The following is an 18,064-nucleotide window of genomic DNA, read 5'->3' on the forward strand; positions in this document are numbered from 1 at the left end:
GGGATTGGTATGTTTAATAATAGAACACATTGCTCTTATGTCCTCCTAAAAGTACCCTTATCTACTATTATCAGTTCTTTCAACTAGGTGTTCACTCCTGTTGTTTAGTATCTTGCCACTCAAATGGTATTTCTTGAACTATCAACATCAACATCTCTTGGAAACATAATATACAATGACACAGTTCAACAGATCATTAGAGAAAAGAAAATTAATTGGAAAAAATTAAACACCACATCAAAAGGAGGGGCACTGGATGCATTAAAGGTCCACATGTGAGAGGTCAAACTAAGAAACTGATAGACGATAGTGGAAGAGATTATCTTTACACCCAGGAGGAAGGAACAACCTATTTGAAAAACACAAATTGCAAGTAAATAAATTGATAAAGCTAATTGCATCAAAATAAAAAAGGAAGCCATTACAGTGATTGGTCTAAACAAAATCTAAGTCTATAAATGCCTCCAGGTTACAAAATCAAACTCATTTCTCTGAAACTTGTTAATTAAAGTGAAAGAATCCAGCATTTTTCCAGTCTTTCCTCTAAGATCCCTATATTTTAGGATAACCAGTGAGTTGGTGAGAGAAAGTTCTTTTTATAAAAGAATCCCAGGTAATAAAGAAAATGATTCAAAGTGTTAGAATCACTGTTCTAGGATGAAAGACTTAAGAGGCATACCAAAATGCAATGCGAAGACTTATCTTTTGATCAGAACAAACCAACCATTAAATGACATCTTGGACACACCCAGGGAAATTTGACAAGGAACTGAGTATTAGATGATATGACGGAATTATTAATTTTGTTAGATTGGTGGTTAAGTTTTTTTAAAAAAATCCGTATCAGTTTGAGATGCAGATTAATTTAAGGGTAAAATAATGTCTGGGCTTTGTTTTTAAATACTCAAGCAAAAAGAGGGGAGGGAATAGATGAAATGAAGTTGGCAAAATGTTGGTAATTGTTGATTCCTGGTGATAGGTACATAAGGGATCATTATTAAAAGTGGATTCATTTTTGCCTATGTTAAAAAAATTTCCCCTAACAAATAGTTTCAAAAAGCAGAGGAAGTGCCAACAGTACGTGATCTCTGTTGATTTAATGCCCAGGGTCAGTAAGCGGCAGCAGCGTGCGGTTGAACAGTCACTACAGTACAGAGCCCTTGGACGCTGTGGCCCTGGGACCAGAGCTCGAAGCGCTAAGGCTCTGCGTTCAGGAGCTGGATCCCTCAGCTCGCAGAAGCGGCCCCGCGAAAAGGGGATGTCCGAAATGAGAGACAATCACTCAAGAAGGTTCTGAAATTTCCCAGGGATTTCCGAAGGAGGTTACAAATCGCTGCTGGATTTGAGCAGCAGCCTTTTCCGCAGCCTCTGGCCCTGCAGCGTTGAACGGAATAATACAGGACACACCCTTACATTTGAATTTGAGATAAGCTCGAGGCTCCACCTCGGGAATGTAGTGGAAAGTAAGGTGGGCCCTTCCCCCCCAACCCCTTCCCTCCCCTCCCCGTTCTGGCCACTTCCACGTCCTTTCTACCCCTCCGCCCTCTGCGCTCCCCTCCAAGGCGGATTCCTCATTCTCACACCCCACTTCTCTCCCACGCCAGCCCCGACTCCCTCCTGAGCCCCGCCCCTTATTCTAGCCCCGCCTCTTCTGCTCCTCGCCCCTCCCCTCCTGCTTCTCGCCCCGCCCCTCACCCTCCAGTTCCAGCCGAGGTTACCATAGCTACGGTGCACACAGCCGCTCGGCGTACCTATTTGGACCCCTGCTGGCCGGAGGGGAGAGGGGGCACCATGAGCCAAACCGTGACCGTCGTGGAGCCCCAGGCCAAGCAGCAGGGGTCTCAAACCCGGTGCGAGGTGAATTCGGGGGCCAAGGGCCACGTCTCCGGCAGCCGAACGTATGATTACCTGTACGGTAAGGGTGCCCCAGACCTCCCTCCCTGAGTTGTGGACGCGGTGGACCCTGAGACGGTGGGACGGGCGAACGAAAGAGGAAAGACGAGCCTAAGGACAAACCCCTGGCCCGCGGTTGTCCTTTGTTGGGTGGGGGCAGCCCCGAGCCCCCCAGGGCTCCTCGGAAGCCGTCCGTGCGCTCTGCGTCCCCCAGCGCGGCGCGGCGTCGCCTTACTCTTCGCCATCCTCTCGTCCTGATAATTTGCACAGCCTTAAGCGATCATCCTGGGAGTTTTAGTGTCAAGGAAAGTATGCAATGATTTGCAGGCTTGGAGAGTCTCTCAACAGCCCCGCACTCAAACTGCATAAAATGCCCAATAAGGACCTTTCCGTTGCCATTCTCTGGACACCTCCAAATCTGGCATTCTCGGTAAAGTGCCAGTTTATCTCACCGTAGTTTTTAGTTTTCTCTTTTTCTTTAAACTTATTCTTATGCAATAAAGTATTGCTTATACACTAGGTCCACGGAGTCCCTTTGGGCCACTAAAACCCCAATTTATTGTGATACCCTGATTATCCATTTACGTTCTGTCTCTTATAATGGACCTTAAGTCCCGTTGCGTTCTCTAAGTTCTTGTTCTAGACCAATGGTTCTCAACCTTCCTAATGCCGCGACCCTTTAATACAGTTCCTCATGTTGTGGTGACCTCCAATTTCATTGTTACAAATTGAACATAATTAAAGCATAGTGATTAATCACAAAAACAATATTTAATTATATATGTGTTTTCCGATCATCTTAGGCGACCCCTGTGAAAGGGTCGTTCGACCCCCAAAGGGGTCGCGACCCACAGGTTGAGAACTGCTGCTCTAGACATATTTCAAGTCAATTCAGGACATATTCCAGTGCTGGTACATATGCTAGGTGCCTCATAAATGTTTATTAAATTATTGAATTTACTATTTTACAAAACTTATATTTAAGCATGACTTTTTCCAATTTTACCTCAGTAGTCCCAGGCTCTTCACCTGAACCTTGCATTACTTTTAACCATATCATATGTCCTCTGGGATTCCCAGGGTCTCCTTTGGATGGGAATCCTATAGAATACCCATTTCCTATGAAACCAGCTTGTGGTTTCATCTTGTAAAATAAATCTAGTAAACTCCTCTAAACACATCACCACTTTTGTATCAAAGGTAATTTGGAAGTAGGGATAGACATCTTCCTTCAGCAAAGACAGGCAAAGAATTTATTCAGCTCCTTCTTTCTTTTATCCCTAAAAGTAATTCCTCCCCCTACCCCCACCCCAGAGAGATTACTAAAAGTTTCCACGTCCACTCAGAATAGGTCAAATCAAACTTTGGATTGTTCTAATAAAGCAGGCAGTCTGACAGCTATTCATGGACAGGAAGCATAATATAGCCAGGGCAGGGACATCAGAACTAAGGTGCCGAGGCCTCCTGCTCAATATCTTAGATCTTATGGTCTTTCACCCTGGTAGGGTTAGCAGGTTTAGCAAATATAAGAGTGGGCATTGCCCTGGTTGGGCAACTCAGTTGGTTGGAGTGTTGTCCAATACACCAACCAGTTGTGGGTTCAATTCCCAGTCAGGGCACATACCTAGGTTGCTGATTCAATTCCTGGTCTGGGGGTGTACGTGAGGTAACCGACTGATGTTTCTCTATCACATCAAGGTCGGTCTCTCTCTCTCTCTCTCTCTCCCCCCCTTCCTTCCTCTCTCTCTAAAAAACCAATCAAAACATATCCTTAGGTGAAGAGAAAAAAAATAATATAGGACACACTGTTACATTTGAATTTGAGGCAAATAATGTGTACTATTTTGGTTTACATTTTTAGTTCCATGCAATACTTGGGACATCCTATATAATAAGACCCTAATATGCAAATCAATCGAATGGCAGAACGACTGGCGGGATGACCAGCGAAACGACTGGCTGCTATGATGCACACTGACCACCAGGGGGCAGATGCTCAACGCTGGAGCTGCCCCCTGGTGGTCAGTGCGCTCCCACAGGGGGAGCACCGCTCAGCCAGAAGCCGGGCTCTTGGCTGGTGAGCACAGTGGCGGTGGCGGTAGCCTCTTCTGCCTCCATGGCAGCACTAAGGAGCAGCGAGCCAAGCAGTAAGGAATAGCAAGCAGGTGGGCAGTAAGGAGTGAGGGGTCCCAGACTGTGAGAGGGATCCCAGGCTGTGAGAGGGATGTTTGACTGCCAGCTTAGGCCTGATCCCCCTGGGATCAGCAGTCAGATATCCCCTGAGGGGTCCCAGACTGTGAGAGAGTGCAGGCTGGACTGAGCCTCTCCTCCCCCTCCCCCCCGCCCCCAAGTGCAGGAATTTCATGCACTGGGCCTCTAGTATTTATATAAAATGTTATTCTTTGCTTATCTGAAATTCAAATTTAACTGGGCATCCTATACTTTATTTAGCAACTCAAACCCTGCTTGCAATGTATATGCTTCCTTCTTCCATCTGATAGAGAGTCACTGTGTATGGATTTCTTTTGCTATGATAGGGACTGGGGTGGCACTCTACATGAGTTCGTAGCCTAAAGCTCACCACCAATTGTTTAGAGTCCTTGTATATCTTAGCTGAAAATTGAAGAGATAGATAAGATAAGTGTTGACCAGGGTGGGTGGGGGGTCAATGGTACAAATATGAACACCTTTCCAAGCTTTTTCACCCTTCCTCTGTCCCCATCTCTCAAACCCAATGGCCTTTCAATGTAGTTAATTATCTATTCCAGGCTTTTGCTCCTCTAGAAAGCTTTGCTTGGGCATAGTCACTAAATGTCATTTTATTCTTGTGATCACTGTAGTAATTAAGATAAATTCAGATACCTTACATTTCTATAGTATTTTATAATTGACACTAGAGGCCCGGTGCACAAAAATTTGTGCACTCGGGGGGGGGGGGGGGTCCCTCAGCCTGGCCTGTGCCCTCTTGCAGTCTGGGACCCCTTGGGGGATGTCCACCTGCTGGCTTAGGCCCGCTTCCTGGGGGGATTGGGCCTAAGCTGGCAGTCAGACATCCCTCTGGCAGCCCGGGAGCCCTTAGGGGATATCCACTTGCCAGCAGGGAGCAGGCCTAAGCTTCAGTCTGACATCCTTAGCGCTGCTGAGGAGGCAGGAGAGGCTCCCACCACTACCACTGTACTGGCAGCCATCAGCCTGGCTTGTGGCTGAGCAGAGCTCCCCCTGTGGGAGGGCACTGATCACCAGGGGGCAGCTCCTGCATTGAGCATCTGTCCCCTGGTGGTCAGTGTGTGTCATAGTGACCAGTCATTCCCAGTCATTCTGCTGTTAGGGTCAATTTGCATATTACTCTTTTATTATATAGGATAGAGGTCTGGTGCATGGGTGGGAGCCGGCTGGTTTGGCCTGAAGGGTGTCCCAGATCAGGGTGGGAGTCTCGCTGGGGTGCCTGGCCAGCCTGGGTGAGGGGCTGAGGGCCATTTTCAGACTGGCCACACCCCTTTCAGGGTGGGAGTCCCCACTGGAGTGCCTGGCCAGCCTGGGTGAGGGGCTGAGGGCCATTTTCAGTCTAGCGACACCCCTTTCAGGGAGGGAGGTCCTGCTGGGGTGCCTGGCCAGCCTGGGTGAGTGGCTGATGGCTGTTTGCAGGCTGGCCACAGCCCCTTCAGGGTGTGGGTCCCTGCTGGGGTGCCTAGCGAGCCTGGGTGAGGGGCTGATGGCTGTTTGCAGGCTGGCCAAGCCCCCCAGTGGGGACCCTCACCCCATGAGGGTGTGGCCAGACTGGGTGAGGGGCTGATGGCTGTTTGCAGGCTGGCCAAGCCCCCCATCAGGGACCCTCACTCCATGAGTGTGTGGCCATCCTTGGTGAGGGGCTGACGGCTGTTTGCAGGCTGGCCACGGCCCCAGCCACCCAAGCTCCCAGTGGAGGCTGGCTGGAAGCAGGTATCTGGGATTTATTTATCTTCTATAATTGAAACTTTGTTGCCTTGAGCGGAGCCCACAGACAGCCAGGGCAGGCGGGAAGCTTGGCTTCCTCCATCACTGGGGGCAACCAAGCCTTCTGCTTGCTCCAGCTCTGTGGCTGCCGGCCGCCATCTTGGCTGGGTTAATTTGCATATAGTCACTCTGATTGGCTGGTGGGCATGACTGGTGAGCGTGGCTTGAGAGCGTAGCGGAGGTATGGCCAATTTGCATGTTTCTCTTTTATTAGATAAGATTCTTTTATAAATCCTAACTGCCAATCATTTATATACCAGTATGCATTTCCCTCCATTTTTTGTAAATGCTGTGTATCATGTGCCTCTTTTGAATTGCCCACTATGCTTTGTCACTTCCTTTAATCTGTACATTTGTCAATGGATTAGGAGCTACACTACTGTCCTGATAATTAAAGTCTTTTAAACATATAGATCTTTCCTAGCTTTCAAACTATTTAAAAATACTTTCTAGGTTTATCATGAACTCTTTTCTCCTTTTATTTCCCCCCAGAATCTGCAGTTTGTTATACTTTCCCCTAAAAGTAGTCATTATGTCTTGGGATTTCAAACACTTCCTCTCACCATTACTTAGTTGTGACAACTTCCTGGGCTTTTAAAAAAAAATTTTTTTTTTGATTTTTCACAGAGAGGAAGGGAGAGGGATAGAGAGTTAGAAACATCGATGAGAGAGAAGCATTGATCAGCTGCCTCCTGCACATCCCCTACTGGGGATGTGCCCACAACCAAGGTACATGCCCTTAGCCAGAATCGAACCCGGGACCCTTCAGTCTGCAGGCTGACGCTCTATCCACTGAGCCAAACTGGTTAGGGCTTCCTGGGCTTTTTAGAACTGTTTTTACAATATGGGTAAATTGGCTGAGGGGCTCTCTCAAGATATCCATGGGAAAATTTCCCCCATAAAATTCATGGGCTTTTTATACTATTAAGCCTGGGAGCCAGAGGATTGGGATTCAAATCTTAACTGCCAAATAGTAAGTTGCTAACTTGTTAAAGCCTCAGTTTCCTCACCTATAAAATGGAAGCCTAGCACCTACCTCATTGGGTTTTTGTGAAGGTTAAGTCAAATATTTATAATAATAAAAAACATAATATGCTAATTAGACTGGACATCCTTCCAGGCGTCCTTCCGGACGACCTTCAGGATGAAGCTGGGGGCGGGGGGGTGTGAGGGGACCGAGCCCCTTGCACAAATTTTATGCATCGGGCCTCTGGTTGCATGTAAAGCACTTAATATCTGTCTAGGAGTAAGCAAGTGATACCTGGTGACTACTATTACGTGGGCATCTCAAAGGCCTTTCTACTGCTCCCCCCTCCCCGCTCCCTATTTTGAGAATATTTATGAATTTATTTGAGTCAAACTGACAACATACGCTGGGGATCAAGACCTCAAATGCTCTCTCTACTGCTTATTAAACACTGATTATGATCACAGTTGTAGGATATGTTGCAGAATGTGTAGTCACAAATCATGCAGTATCTTCTATAGATGGCAAGACGCTTTCTTAGATATCATGTCTTCACACTCCTTATGGGAATATGAGGAGAATGGTTTATTATTTATTATTCAGACTCAGAAGCTATTCAGGCTAAACTAATTTCAGGTGAATTACACAATTGCAACCATAGACCCAGTGGTATCTTTTAAATGAATATGAATAGAAATTTACCTTTACTCTATACTATTTTCAATATATCAATCAGTTTTTGAACTTTGGAGAAATAACTTAGTCCCGTCATTAACATACCTGTAAACTTAAGGGGTGAATTCTGAAGATAGCTGATCTTATTTATCTTTTATCAGAGAATGACATTTTCTTAACATGTTGACCCATTTGGAGAGGACACACTGTTAAGAGTTTCTATTTTCCCTGTGTACTGAAATGAGAGTGCCCAAATTTATTGTTTCTGTCACTTGCAAATGGGCATAGTGTTCTTTCTTCTTGCACTATTTCCTGAGCTTCCCAGACTGGAAACTGGTTTGTTCATAGAATAGAAGAAAGCATGTTTAGGTTATGGTGCTTTAGAATATGTCCTTTTTTTTTTTTTTGTATTCAGGTCTATAAACTGATTTTGGAATGCATAGAAAAGAAATGCATCTAACAGACTCTCACTGTGGTAGAGTAACAGGGCTATGAGCTGTTGTGGAGTTAGGCAAGATATAAATTTTCTAATTTGTTTTCCAATTAAGAAATTACATTACTTTGCCATTGTTCTCAGACTAGGAGTAGATACGTTCTGTTCCTTTTACTACCTTATTGTTTATTTTGCAGATCCGTTGTTTACTGTGTCAAGTGAGCAAGACCACACACAGGCAAATGTCCAAGCATTCCTGAGTCGAAGCAGACTGGTAGGTCTAATTCATTCCCTAAGACAGTTTAATGAACCTGAGCCATCTAGTGTGGCTGTGCTGATAAGATTGATTTATCGCCCTGGCTGGTGTGGCTCAATTGGTTGGGCATTGAAAGTGTTGCTGGTTTGATTCTTGGTCAGGGCACATGCCTGGGTTGTAGGCTTGATCCTCAGTATGGGGCGTGCAGGAGGCAGCTGATCAATGTATCACTCTCATATTGATGTTTCTCTCCCCTTCTCCTTGTTCCTTCCTCTCTCTCTAAAAATCAATTTAGCCGAAACCGGTTTGGCTCAGTGGATAAAGCGTCAGCCTGCGGACTGAAAGGTCCCAGGTTTGATTCCGGTCAAGGGCATGTACCTTGATTGCCAGCACATCCCCAGTAGGAGGTGTGCAGGAGACAGCTGATCAATGTTTCTCTCTCATAGATGTTTCTAACTCTCTATCCCTCTCCCTTCCTCTTTGTAAAAAATCAATACAATATATTTTTTTAAAAATCAATTTAAAACAAATCTTTAAAACAAATCTCCACTGGTTTTTATGTTCTACAGAAATTACTTTGCCATGATTACTAGGGGACAAAGACATCTTGATACTTGTGGCCCAGTGTGGGGATTAATTAACTAGTCTATAATAATAAAAGGGTAATTTGCTAATTAGACCAGGTAGACAGAATGTCTTCCGGATGTCATTCCGAATGTCCTTCCTGACAAAGCTGGGGCCCAGTCAGTGCCACCTGGGGTCCCGGGTGCCTGCCCAGGCAAAGCTGCCCAGGTCCTGGGTGCCTGCGGCTTGCCAGATGAGGGAAGCCTGGGTCCCAGGTGTGGGGGCCGAGGCAGAGGTGGTTAGGGGCAATCAGGCAGGCAGGTGAGGGGTTAGGGGCGATCAGGCAGTCAGGCAAATGGTTAGGGGTGATCAGGCAGGCAGGCAAATGGTTAGGGGTGTGCAGGCATGCAGGCAGGTGAGCGGTTAGGACCCAGTGGTCCCAGATTGCAAGAGGGATGTCCCTGCAGGATCAGGCCTAAACTGGCAGTCGGACATCCCCCGAGGTGTCCCGGATTACGAGAGGGTGCAGGCTGGGCTGAGGGACCTGCCCGCCCTGTGCATGGATTTCGTGCACCAGGCCTCTAATAATGAATAAAGGACTCATTATAACCTAATTTATTTAAATGGGGAAAGTGATATATACCTGTATTAAAATAATTCAAGAAGTACAAAAGCGCATACAATATGAAGTAAATTCTAGCCCTCTGTTCTCTTTACATAATCATTCATTGTCATTAGTTTCTTGGGTATTCTTCCAGAGATATTCTATGTATATACCAATAACCCTTCTTTCTGTGCCAGATACACACTTTTTTTACCCTTTAAAAAAAGTTTGCAATGTAAGTAAAAGGCTTTAGAAAATCTGATGGCATAATTTTGTCCTTTTTCTCCCTGCCTAACATTAGAGGAAAGTTCCCAGGTTTAGGACTATGTTCAGTAACCTGATCCATTACCCAAGACATTCTCTATATTGGAGCAAGGCAGATCCCGTCCCACCATTCATCAGTCGGGAATGGAGGGGACATGAGGAGAAACGGAGAGAAACCCTCCAGAAACTTGGCATGTAAGTGTCTAGTAGCTTCAGCTGCTACTCATGTTTTTAATAAATGCATTTTTCTTATTAAAAATATTTATTTATTTTGCATTATTTTAAAATGTATAGTTTTGATGCTATACCTAGGCCAGTGGACCCCAAATTCTCTCTCTTAACCCCTTTAATCAAACCAAGCCTGATGCAGGAGCAGGGGTTATAGGTTTATTAGTTAGCAGATGGTCTCAGAAGGTTGGAGTGAATCTATACTAATAAAAGGGAATATGCTAATTAGGGTGGACGCCTTTCTGGACAAAGCCGCAGTGGCTTCCCGAGGCACAGGCAAGCCGTGGATGGTGGCTGCCACTGCCAGGGCCGGCCCGAAGCTCAGGCAGGCTGCGGATGACGGCTACCGCTGCGAGAGCCCGAGGCTCAGGCAAGCTGTGGTGGCTGCGAGGGCCGAGGCTCAGGCAGCCATGGTGGCCGGCAGTGGCAACAGCAGAGGCATGATGGGGGAATCGCCTTCCCCTTATCTGCCATTTGCTCCTGCAGATGGAGGCCAGACTGTGGCTTAGGCCCACTCCCCCAGGGGAAGCAGGCCTAAGCTGTCAGTAGAACATCCCCTGAGGGCTCCCAGACTGTGAAAGGGGGCAGGCCAGATTGAGGGACCCCCTCCCGGCCAGTGCATGAATTTTTATACACTGGGCCTCTAATATATATATACTAGAGGCCAGGTGCACAAAAGTTTTTGCACTCGGGGGGAGGGGAAGTATCTCAGCCTGGCCTGTGCCCTCTCGAAGTCTGAGACACCAAAGGGGATGACCACCTGCTGGCTTAGGCCTGCTCCCCGGGGGATTGGGCCTAAGATGGCAATCAGACATCCCTCTGGCAGTCCGGCAGCCCTCGGGGGATGTCCACTTGCCAGCAGGGAGCAGGCCTAAACTGCAGTCGGACATCCTTAGCACTGCTGAGGAGGCAGGAGAGGCTCCCACCACCACCGCTGTACTGGCAGCCATCAGCCTGGCTTGTGGCTGAGCAGAGCTCCTCCCATGTGAGAGCACCCTGACCACCAGAGGGCAGCTCCTGCATTGAGCATCTGCCCCCTGGTGGTCAGTGTGTGTCATAGTGACCAGTCATTCCCAGTCCTTCTGCTGTTAGGGTCAGTTTGCATATTACCCTTTTACTATATAGGATAGAGGCCTCGTGCACAGGTGGGGGCCGGCTGGTTTGGCCTGAAGGGTGTCCCAGATCAGGGTGGGGGTCTTGCTTGGGTGCCTGGCCAGCCTGAATGAGAGGATGATGGCTGTTTACAGCTGGTCACACCCCCTTCAGGATGGGGGTCCCCACTGGGGTGCCTGGCCAGTCTGGGTGAGGGGCTGAGGGCCATTTTCAGGCTGGCGGGTGACTGAAGCTCCCAACCTCTCCTTTTTTTCTTTTTTTTTATTCTGGGATTTATTTACCTTCTATGGCTGTCACTGGAGCTGAGAGCCGGCTTTAGCTCTGAGGCTTGGCTCCAGCTTGAGGCCTCGGCTGCTGAAAGCCGGTATCTGAGTTTGTTTGGCTTCTATAATTGAAACACTGTTGCAACTCCAGCTCTGAGGCCTGGCTGGCTGAAAGCAGGTTTCTGGGGTTTGTTTAGCTTCTATAATTGCAACATAGTTTCTTAGAGTGCAGCTCAGAGGCCGGCAGCGGCAGGCGGGTAACCTTGGCTTCCTCCATCACTGGAGCAAGCAAGCCTCCTGTTTGCTTCAGCTGCCTGGCTGCCGGCCGCCATCTTGGTTGGCAGTTAATTTGCATATCGCCCTGATTAGCCAATGGGAAGCCTGTCAGGGGTATGGTCAATTTGCATCTTTCTCTTTTATTAGTGTAGATATATATAAATATATAAATAATGACATCTTGCCACCACAGGTGGAGGTGACTGAATTTGTTGTTCCTTTGATCCATCTTAGAAATTGGATGTGTACTTTTCTGGTAGTATCTAAACATATGTTTTGGAGACTTGTAGCCAAAGCACCTTCACAGACAAGTGTCCTGAATTCCTTATTCTTTTGATTATTTACTAGTTCATACCTAGTAAACATTTTTTTAAATGCTGTTTTTCAACCTGGATATCAAAAGTTGTCTTTTAAAACTTTGTTATTCTCATGTGCTATTAATTAAAAGTAGGCATTTAAAAAAAATGTGGGATTTTATAAATTGACTCCTTTCTTGTTTTTTTTTTTTTAAATAAATCAAGTAATTCATTTATTTTTTTAAAAAGAACTTTAAATTTTATTCTTCAATTACAGTTGACATTCAGTATTACTTTGTACTCATTTCAGGTGTACAGCATAGTGGTTAGATAACCATATACTGTACAAAGTGTTCCCCCCAATATTTCCAGAACCCACCTGGCACCATACATAGTTTTTACAATTTTGTTGACTATATTCCCTATGCTGTATTTTACATCCCCATGATTATTTTGTAACTACCAATTTGTACTTCTTAATCCCTTCAACCTTTTTCACCCAGTCTCCCAACCCTTCTCTCCTCTGGCAACCATCAGTTCTCTGTGTCTATGACAATTGACTCTTTTCTTAACTCTCACTTTCTTTTGTTAATTCCAGGTTTCCTGGCTCAGGGAAAGTCAGTCAGATGTATATTATAGAAGCTTTGCTCTCAGTCTGAAATACACTTGTATCTCCTACTTTATAGACATAGAAATATTAAATAGAAATGGTATTTGGAAATATGTTAGACTTGAATAATGTTTTCCTGCTTTATTTTAGATATGACACTTCTTTTCAAATGCCTAAAGAAGCTTATGAAGATCCTGATGTTACTGGGAAGAATCGCTATAGATATTTTGAAAGGTAGAAAGTAATTACTAAGAATATGAGCCCTGATATTAGTAGAGAACCTTTTTATGATAATGAGAGCTGCTATCATTTTTAAGTGCATATAATGTGCCAGGCACTACTTTAAGTGCTTTACATATATATTTTAAATTTTCACAACAGAAATGTAGGTTAAGATATATTATCCCAATTTACCACTAAGGAAGCTGTAACCAAGAGAGGGTAATAAATTACTCATGGTCACCTAAGTTAGCAAGTGACAGAGCTGGGATCCCAACTAAGTCTGCCTGACTTCAAAGTACTTAACTGTAAATAAGAATGTATATTTGAAAAAAAAAAGTCATCACATGAAGTGAGATATACTAGAGACAGCATGACAGTCATACTGCAGGGAAAATTGTTAAAAGGGAGTAAATAGATGACATTTGCTCTCTTTGTGTGAATGTTGCCAAAACTAACATGGTTCAAGATTCACTTTGTTTCATTTGTGATTAATACTCAAGAGATAATCATATACTCAGATCAAATTAATGTAAGATGAAGACTTCCCTGTAGGTCTTACCTGAGTTAGAAAAATAAGCTTGGTATATCTAAATGAGTTTCCTCAAGAAAGAAAATTTGTAGTCCACATTATTATTTATGAGCAAACTCCTTATGGACACTTTATGATGCTGACTTTTTCAGAGAAATATTAAATTCTTAACATAGTATACTCAATTCCTAGACTTTTGAGGGGAAATTTTAAAAACTAAATCACTGGGAATGTCAGAATGTCTCAGGGCACTTGAGAAGTTTCTGGAAGCTAATGACCAGCTGAAGCCCAACTATAGAGCATTGCTTCTCAAAGTGTTCCTTGCTTCCCACCTGTAGAGGAAACACTGCGACGATTGTTTAAAGTACAGCTTCATTGGCTCTGCCATATATCTGCTGCATCCCCTCGTCCAGACTTGGGACTTTGCATTTTAAACAAGAATCTCTCCCCTCCCTAGTGATGTTATGTACGTCAAAAGCTTGAGGATTACTGTCATACGGGATATTCAAGCTCCGTGGGAGAAAACTGGGAGGGCACACAATGCGGAAGTCCCACATGTTTGTATTTTCCTTTCGTCCCCAGGCCGTTCCTCCCATTCTTTCAGCAGATGCCACCCAATGTTGCTTTGGCATCAACCAAGTAAGTAACCGTTATTTTAAAACTTTTTTTTTCTAGTATATCGTTTGCTTCCATATTTGTTTCCAGAAACTAGTTTTCTAAATCAATATTTTTCAAACCGAATCACAAACCATTGGATGTCATGAAATCTGCTAGTGGGTCATGAGTAGCATTTTAAAAAGTGAAATAGAATAAATAGCCTAAATCATCAGCCATCTGGAGGGTAAGTTGTTTTTTAGTTATAATTTTTGTTTTGGATAGATGTATACATGTATGTTCATATGTATATAATGGTTATGATGTAAATGTATTTTTCATTATGAGTTATGGTAAAAATAAAGTTAAAAATGCTTTAAATGTTCTTTTTTGCTTTCCTGAAACACACACTTATTTGACAATAGTTTATCAAGAAAGGTAATTCACGAAATATTTTTTGAATACTAGAATTCTAATCTACATAAAACAATGTGTTATGCAAAAATAAATCATACTCGGTTTCTGTCCCACAAGGGAGTGAACCAGGGTGAGAGTGAAGTAGCGGACAAGGTCTGAATCTGGGATTAATGTGCAGTTCCCCAGTTTTTTATTTTAAGGTGAAGCTTCAGGTTAGGTAAAATTTCCCATTAAAAATCTAATTTTTGCTATGCTCTTTCCTGTGTCAATATAACTTAATATTTCTATGAGAGGAAAAAAAATCCAAGGTATTCATGAAATGATCAGGAAAAGAAACCTTTTTAAGGTCTCAAATTTCTGAATAGAAATTCAGACAGGGCTTGGCTTTCAAACAAGGATTTGGTTACTCCTAGTGATATAGCATCTTATGAATAAAATATATGTTATAAAATGTCTGTAGTCTGCAAGATAAGTGTCAATTATGTTCCCAATTCTCCTCTGATTTTTAAGAGTATGTGTGGACACCTTAGGCTCTTATATAGAAGGATAATAGATGCTCTGCTCTCCCCCTACACAGAGCAACTTTGTGTGGTGTCATTTTACCTGGGTACAGCTGTAGACAGGTTTTCCATGAAATGCTTTGTTTGAGCAAAGGGGGAGCTATGAGACAGGTGGATTCTTTGGTAATTCTTTAAAAGCAGGCTCACTGGATCACCTGCTTTGGAAGTCATAATTGCTTTAGGTCTACAAGTTGTTCTGTTAACTGAGGGGAGTTCTGAGGTCTACATTGATGAACTCTGGGTGTCTCACACCTTCGTAAATAGCTGTGACATAAAGGATAAAGATTCCCTCTGAGAGTTCAACCTGATAGTTGGCACGCTAGGTAGTCTCTGTCTTTCTTACAAGTGTTTAAAGAATGAATCAGTATCTCTGACTGAAGTCAACTCTGGGATTCTGGTGGGGTTGAGTTTCTGAGTAGTGAAGATATTCTACCTTATACACTTGTCTGGGAGCGAGCTGGGCTTCTCCAGCCACCCCTTTTCATGGGTAGCTGTTGAAGTTGTTACTTTGGATGCCATGTAAGCATCTTGGCAAAAGAATAAAAAGCTAATGTTTTAAAAACGTTCAGTGGTGGTCTCCAGTTCCACATCTAGGAGCTTGGAAGTTGCCACTCTGTCCTAACAATAAGTATTAAAGCTGAAGAGACTGAAAAAAATCAATAGTTTTTCTTGGATCCATAGAGAAGGGAGGACACAGGGCACACTGCTGCCTCAAGATTAGAGAGATAGCCAGATGAACATGGGGAGTAATGCCTTCCCAGAAAAGAGATTGATGAGTATAGAAACTGCCCTGGGAACCAGCCACAGGTAGGAAAACCTGAACTATAGTTGATTAATTGTTGGAGACTCATTATGGAAAACTCTGATAATTAAAAACTTTGAGAGGACACAGTTATGGGGAACTTTCACAATTTTGTGAGATTTTCCTTCAGGTATTCATGAAATGATCAGGAAAAGAAACCTTTTTAAGGTCTCAAATTTCTGAATAGAAATTCAGACAGGGCTTGGCTTTCAAACAAGGATTTGGTTACTCCTAGTGATATAGCATCTTATGAATAAAATATATGTTATAAAATGTCTGTAGTCTGCAAGATAAGTGTCAATTATGTTCCCAATTCTCCTCTGATTTTTAAGAGTATGTGTGGACACCTTCAGGAGTTCAACAAGTCTCTTATAATAAATATTAGAGAAAAATCTTCTCATGTTTCTGGTGGAGGGAAGGCAGGGGATGAAACCATTCTGAAATATGCCAGAGCACTCTGTTCTTCTTAACAAGGTCAGTGTTTAGTAGAAACTACGTAACCACAGCCTAATCTGCTGGGTTATGACCAGAGCCTAACTGGTAATAAGGTAAATACTATCCAACTCCAGCTCCTTCTAGCCGTAAGGGGAGGGCAGGACTGAGAAACACTTAGGAAGTTCACAGTCCAGAGGATCACTAGAAGACTGAGACCTAATCATAGGACAATAGAATGCTTCCTCTCCCCACATCTTACCACCATATTGCTAAAGGCCTAATATTTACAGTTCTTTTTGTTCAGTACATCATGTCTATCTATCAAGTAATCAAAAAGCAAAAAAGACAATTTGTAGAGAGCATAAACATAAGAGCCAAACGTGGCAGGAATGTTGGAATTACCAGACAGTGATTTACAACAATTACACTTAGCAAGCTAAGGTCTCTAATGGATAAAGTAGACAGCAAGATCAGATTTCCAAACAAAGATATGGAAATCTTAAGAGAGAACTAAAACACACACACACACACACACACACACACACAGATAAAAAACACTGTAACAGAAAGGAAGAATACCTTTGAGGAGCTCATTAATAGAAGAAGAAAGAATCTCTGAGCTAGAGGGTATTCATGAAAACATCTAAAACTGAAAAGCTAAAAGAACAAAGGCCCAAAAACCCCCAGAATATTCAAGAAAATGTGAACAATTACAAAGGTGTAACATACATGTAATGGGAATACCAAGAGAAGAAAGAGGGAAAGGAACAGAGAAAAATCTGAAACAATAATGAATGAGAATTTCCCCAAATTAATACCAGCCACCATACTACAGAGTCAGGAAGCTCAGAGAACACCAAACAGGATAAATGCACCAAAAAACCTCACAAAGAAACAAAAACACAGACGCATATATTTTCAAACTAAAGAAAATCAACAATAAAAAAAAAATTCTGACAGAAGTCAGAGGATAAAAATACATGATCTATAGAGGAACAAAGCGTTACATCTCAGAAACCATGCAAGCAAGAAGGGAGAGAAGTGAAAATTTAAAGTGTCCAGAAAGAAAATCCATCAACCTAGAATTCTGCATTCTGCAAAATTATACTTCAAAAGTGAAGGAGAAATAAAGACTTTCTCAGGCAAATAACAATTGAGAGAATTTGTAGCCATTGGACCTACCTTTTAAGAAATGGTATAAGAAGTTATTTAGAGAGAAGGAAAATAATATAGGTCAGAAACTTGGATCTACGTAAAGAGAAGAGTGTCAAAGATAAGATAAATGAAGGTAAAATAAATACTTTTACTTTTCTTAATTGATCTAACATATGACAGGTTCAAAATAATATTAACAGTATATTTGATTATGTGTGCTTGTGTATATATTTTATGTCAGAATGAATGAAACAGCTCAGCCAGCGTGGCTCAGTGGTTGAGCATTGACCTATGAGCCAGGAGGTCATGGTTCGATTCCCGGTCAGGGCGCATGCCTGGGTTGCCGGTTCGATCCCAGTGTAGGGCATGCAGGAGGCAGCCAATTGATGGTTCTCTGCCATCATTGATGTTTCTATCTCTCTCTCCCTCTCCCTTCCTCTCTGAAATCAATAAAAATACATTAAAAAAAAGAATAGATGAAACAACAAGAACCAATATATCTTGTCAACACAAAACCCATTTTAAATACAAAAGACATGGATAGATTAAAAGTAAGTGGATGGAGAAAAAAATATATACCATACTAACACTAATTAAAAGAAAGCAGCAGCAATTATAATTTTAGATAGAGCAGACTTCAAAGCAAGAAAAATTATCAGGGATAAAGAGAAATAGATGAGTCTACTATTATAGTTGGTGACTTCAACATCCTTCTATCAGAAATGGATACATCTAGCAGGCAGAAAAATCAGTAAGGCCCTAGTTGAACTCAACACCACCATCAATCAACTAAATATAATTGATATTTATAGGCGACTTCATCCAAAAACAGCAGGATACATTCTTATTAAGCTTACATGGAACATTCACCAAGGTAGACCACATTCTGGGCTATAAAACACAATTTAACAAACA

At 43.1% G+C, this 18,064-nt stretch overlaps 1 protein-coding gene across 3 annotated transcripts in view; it reads left to right on the forward strand.

The window, feature by feature from the left end:
* The first annotated feature begins 1,785 nt into the window (after positions 1-1,785).
* CFAP91 (cilia and flagella associated protein 91) overlaps positions 1,786-18,064 on the forward strand; it is a 71,904-nt gene continuing 55,625 nt past the window's right edge. For 2 of the 3 annotated variants that reach the window (XM_070406263.1, XM_070406265.1), the window contains exons 1-5: positions 1,786-1,915; positions 8,159-8,235; positions 9,687-9,844; positions 12,586-12,669; positions 13,769-13,825. In XM_070406263.1, the coding sequence (XP_070262364.1) occupies positions 1,792-1,915; positions 8,159-8,235; positions 9,687-9,844; positions 12,586-12,669; positions 13,769-13,825 (500 nt within the window). In that variant the 5' untranslated portion in view covers positions 1,786-1,791. The remainder of the gene's footprint in view (positions 1,916-8,158; positions 8,236-9,686; positions 9,845-12,585; positions 12,670-13,768; positions 13,826-18,064) is intronic. The other variant, XM_070406266.1, reaches the window with a different exon arrangement.

Source organism: Myotis yumanensis, unplaced genomic scaffold (genome assembly GCF_028538775.1).
Source record: "Myotis yumanensis isolate MYYU_CA2020_CCGP unplaced genomic scaffold, mMyoYum1.0.hap1 SCAF_2, whole genome shotgun sequence".
NCBI classification, from domain to species: Eukaryota; Metazoa; Chordata; class Mammalia; order Chiroptera; family Vespertilionidae; genus Myotis; species Myotis yumanensis.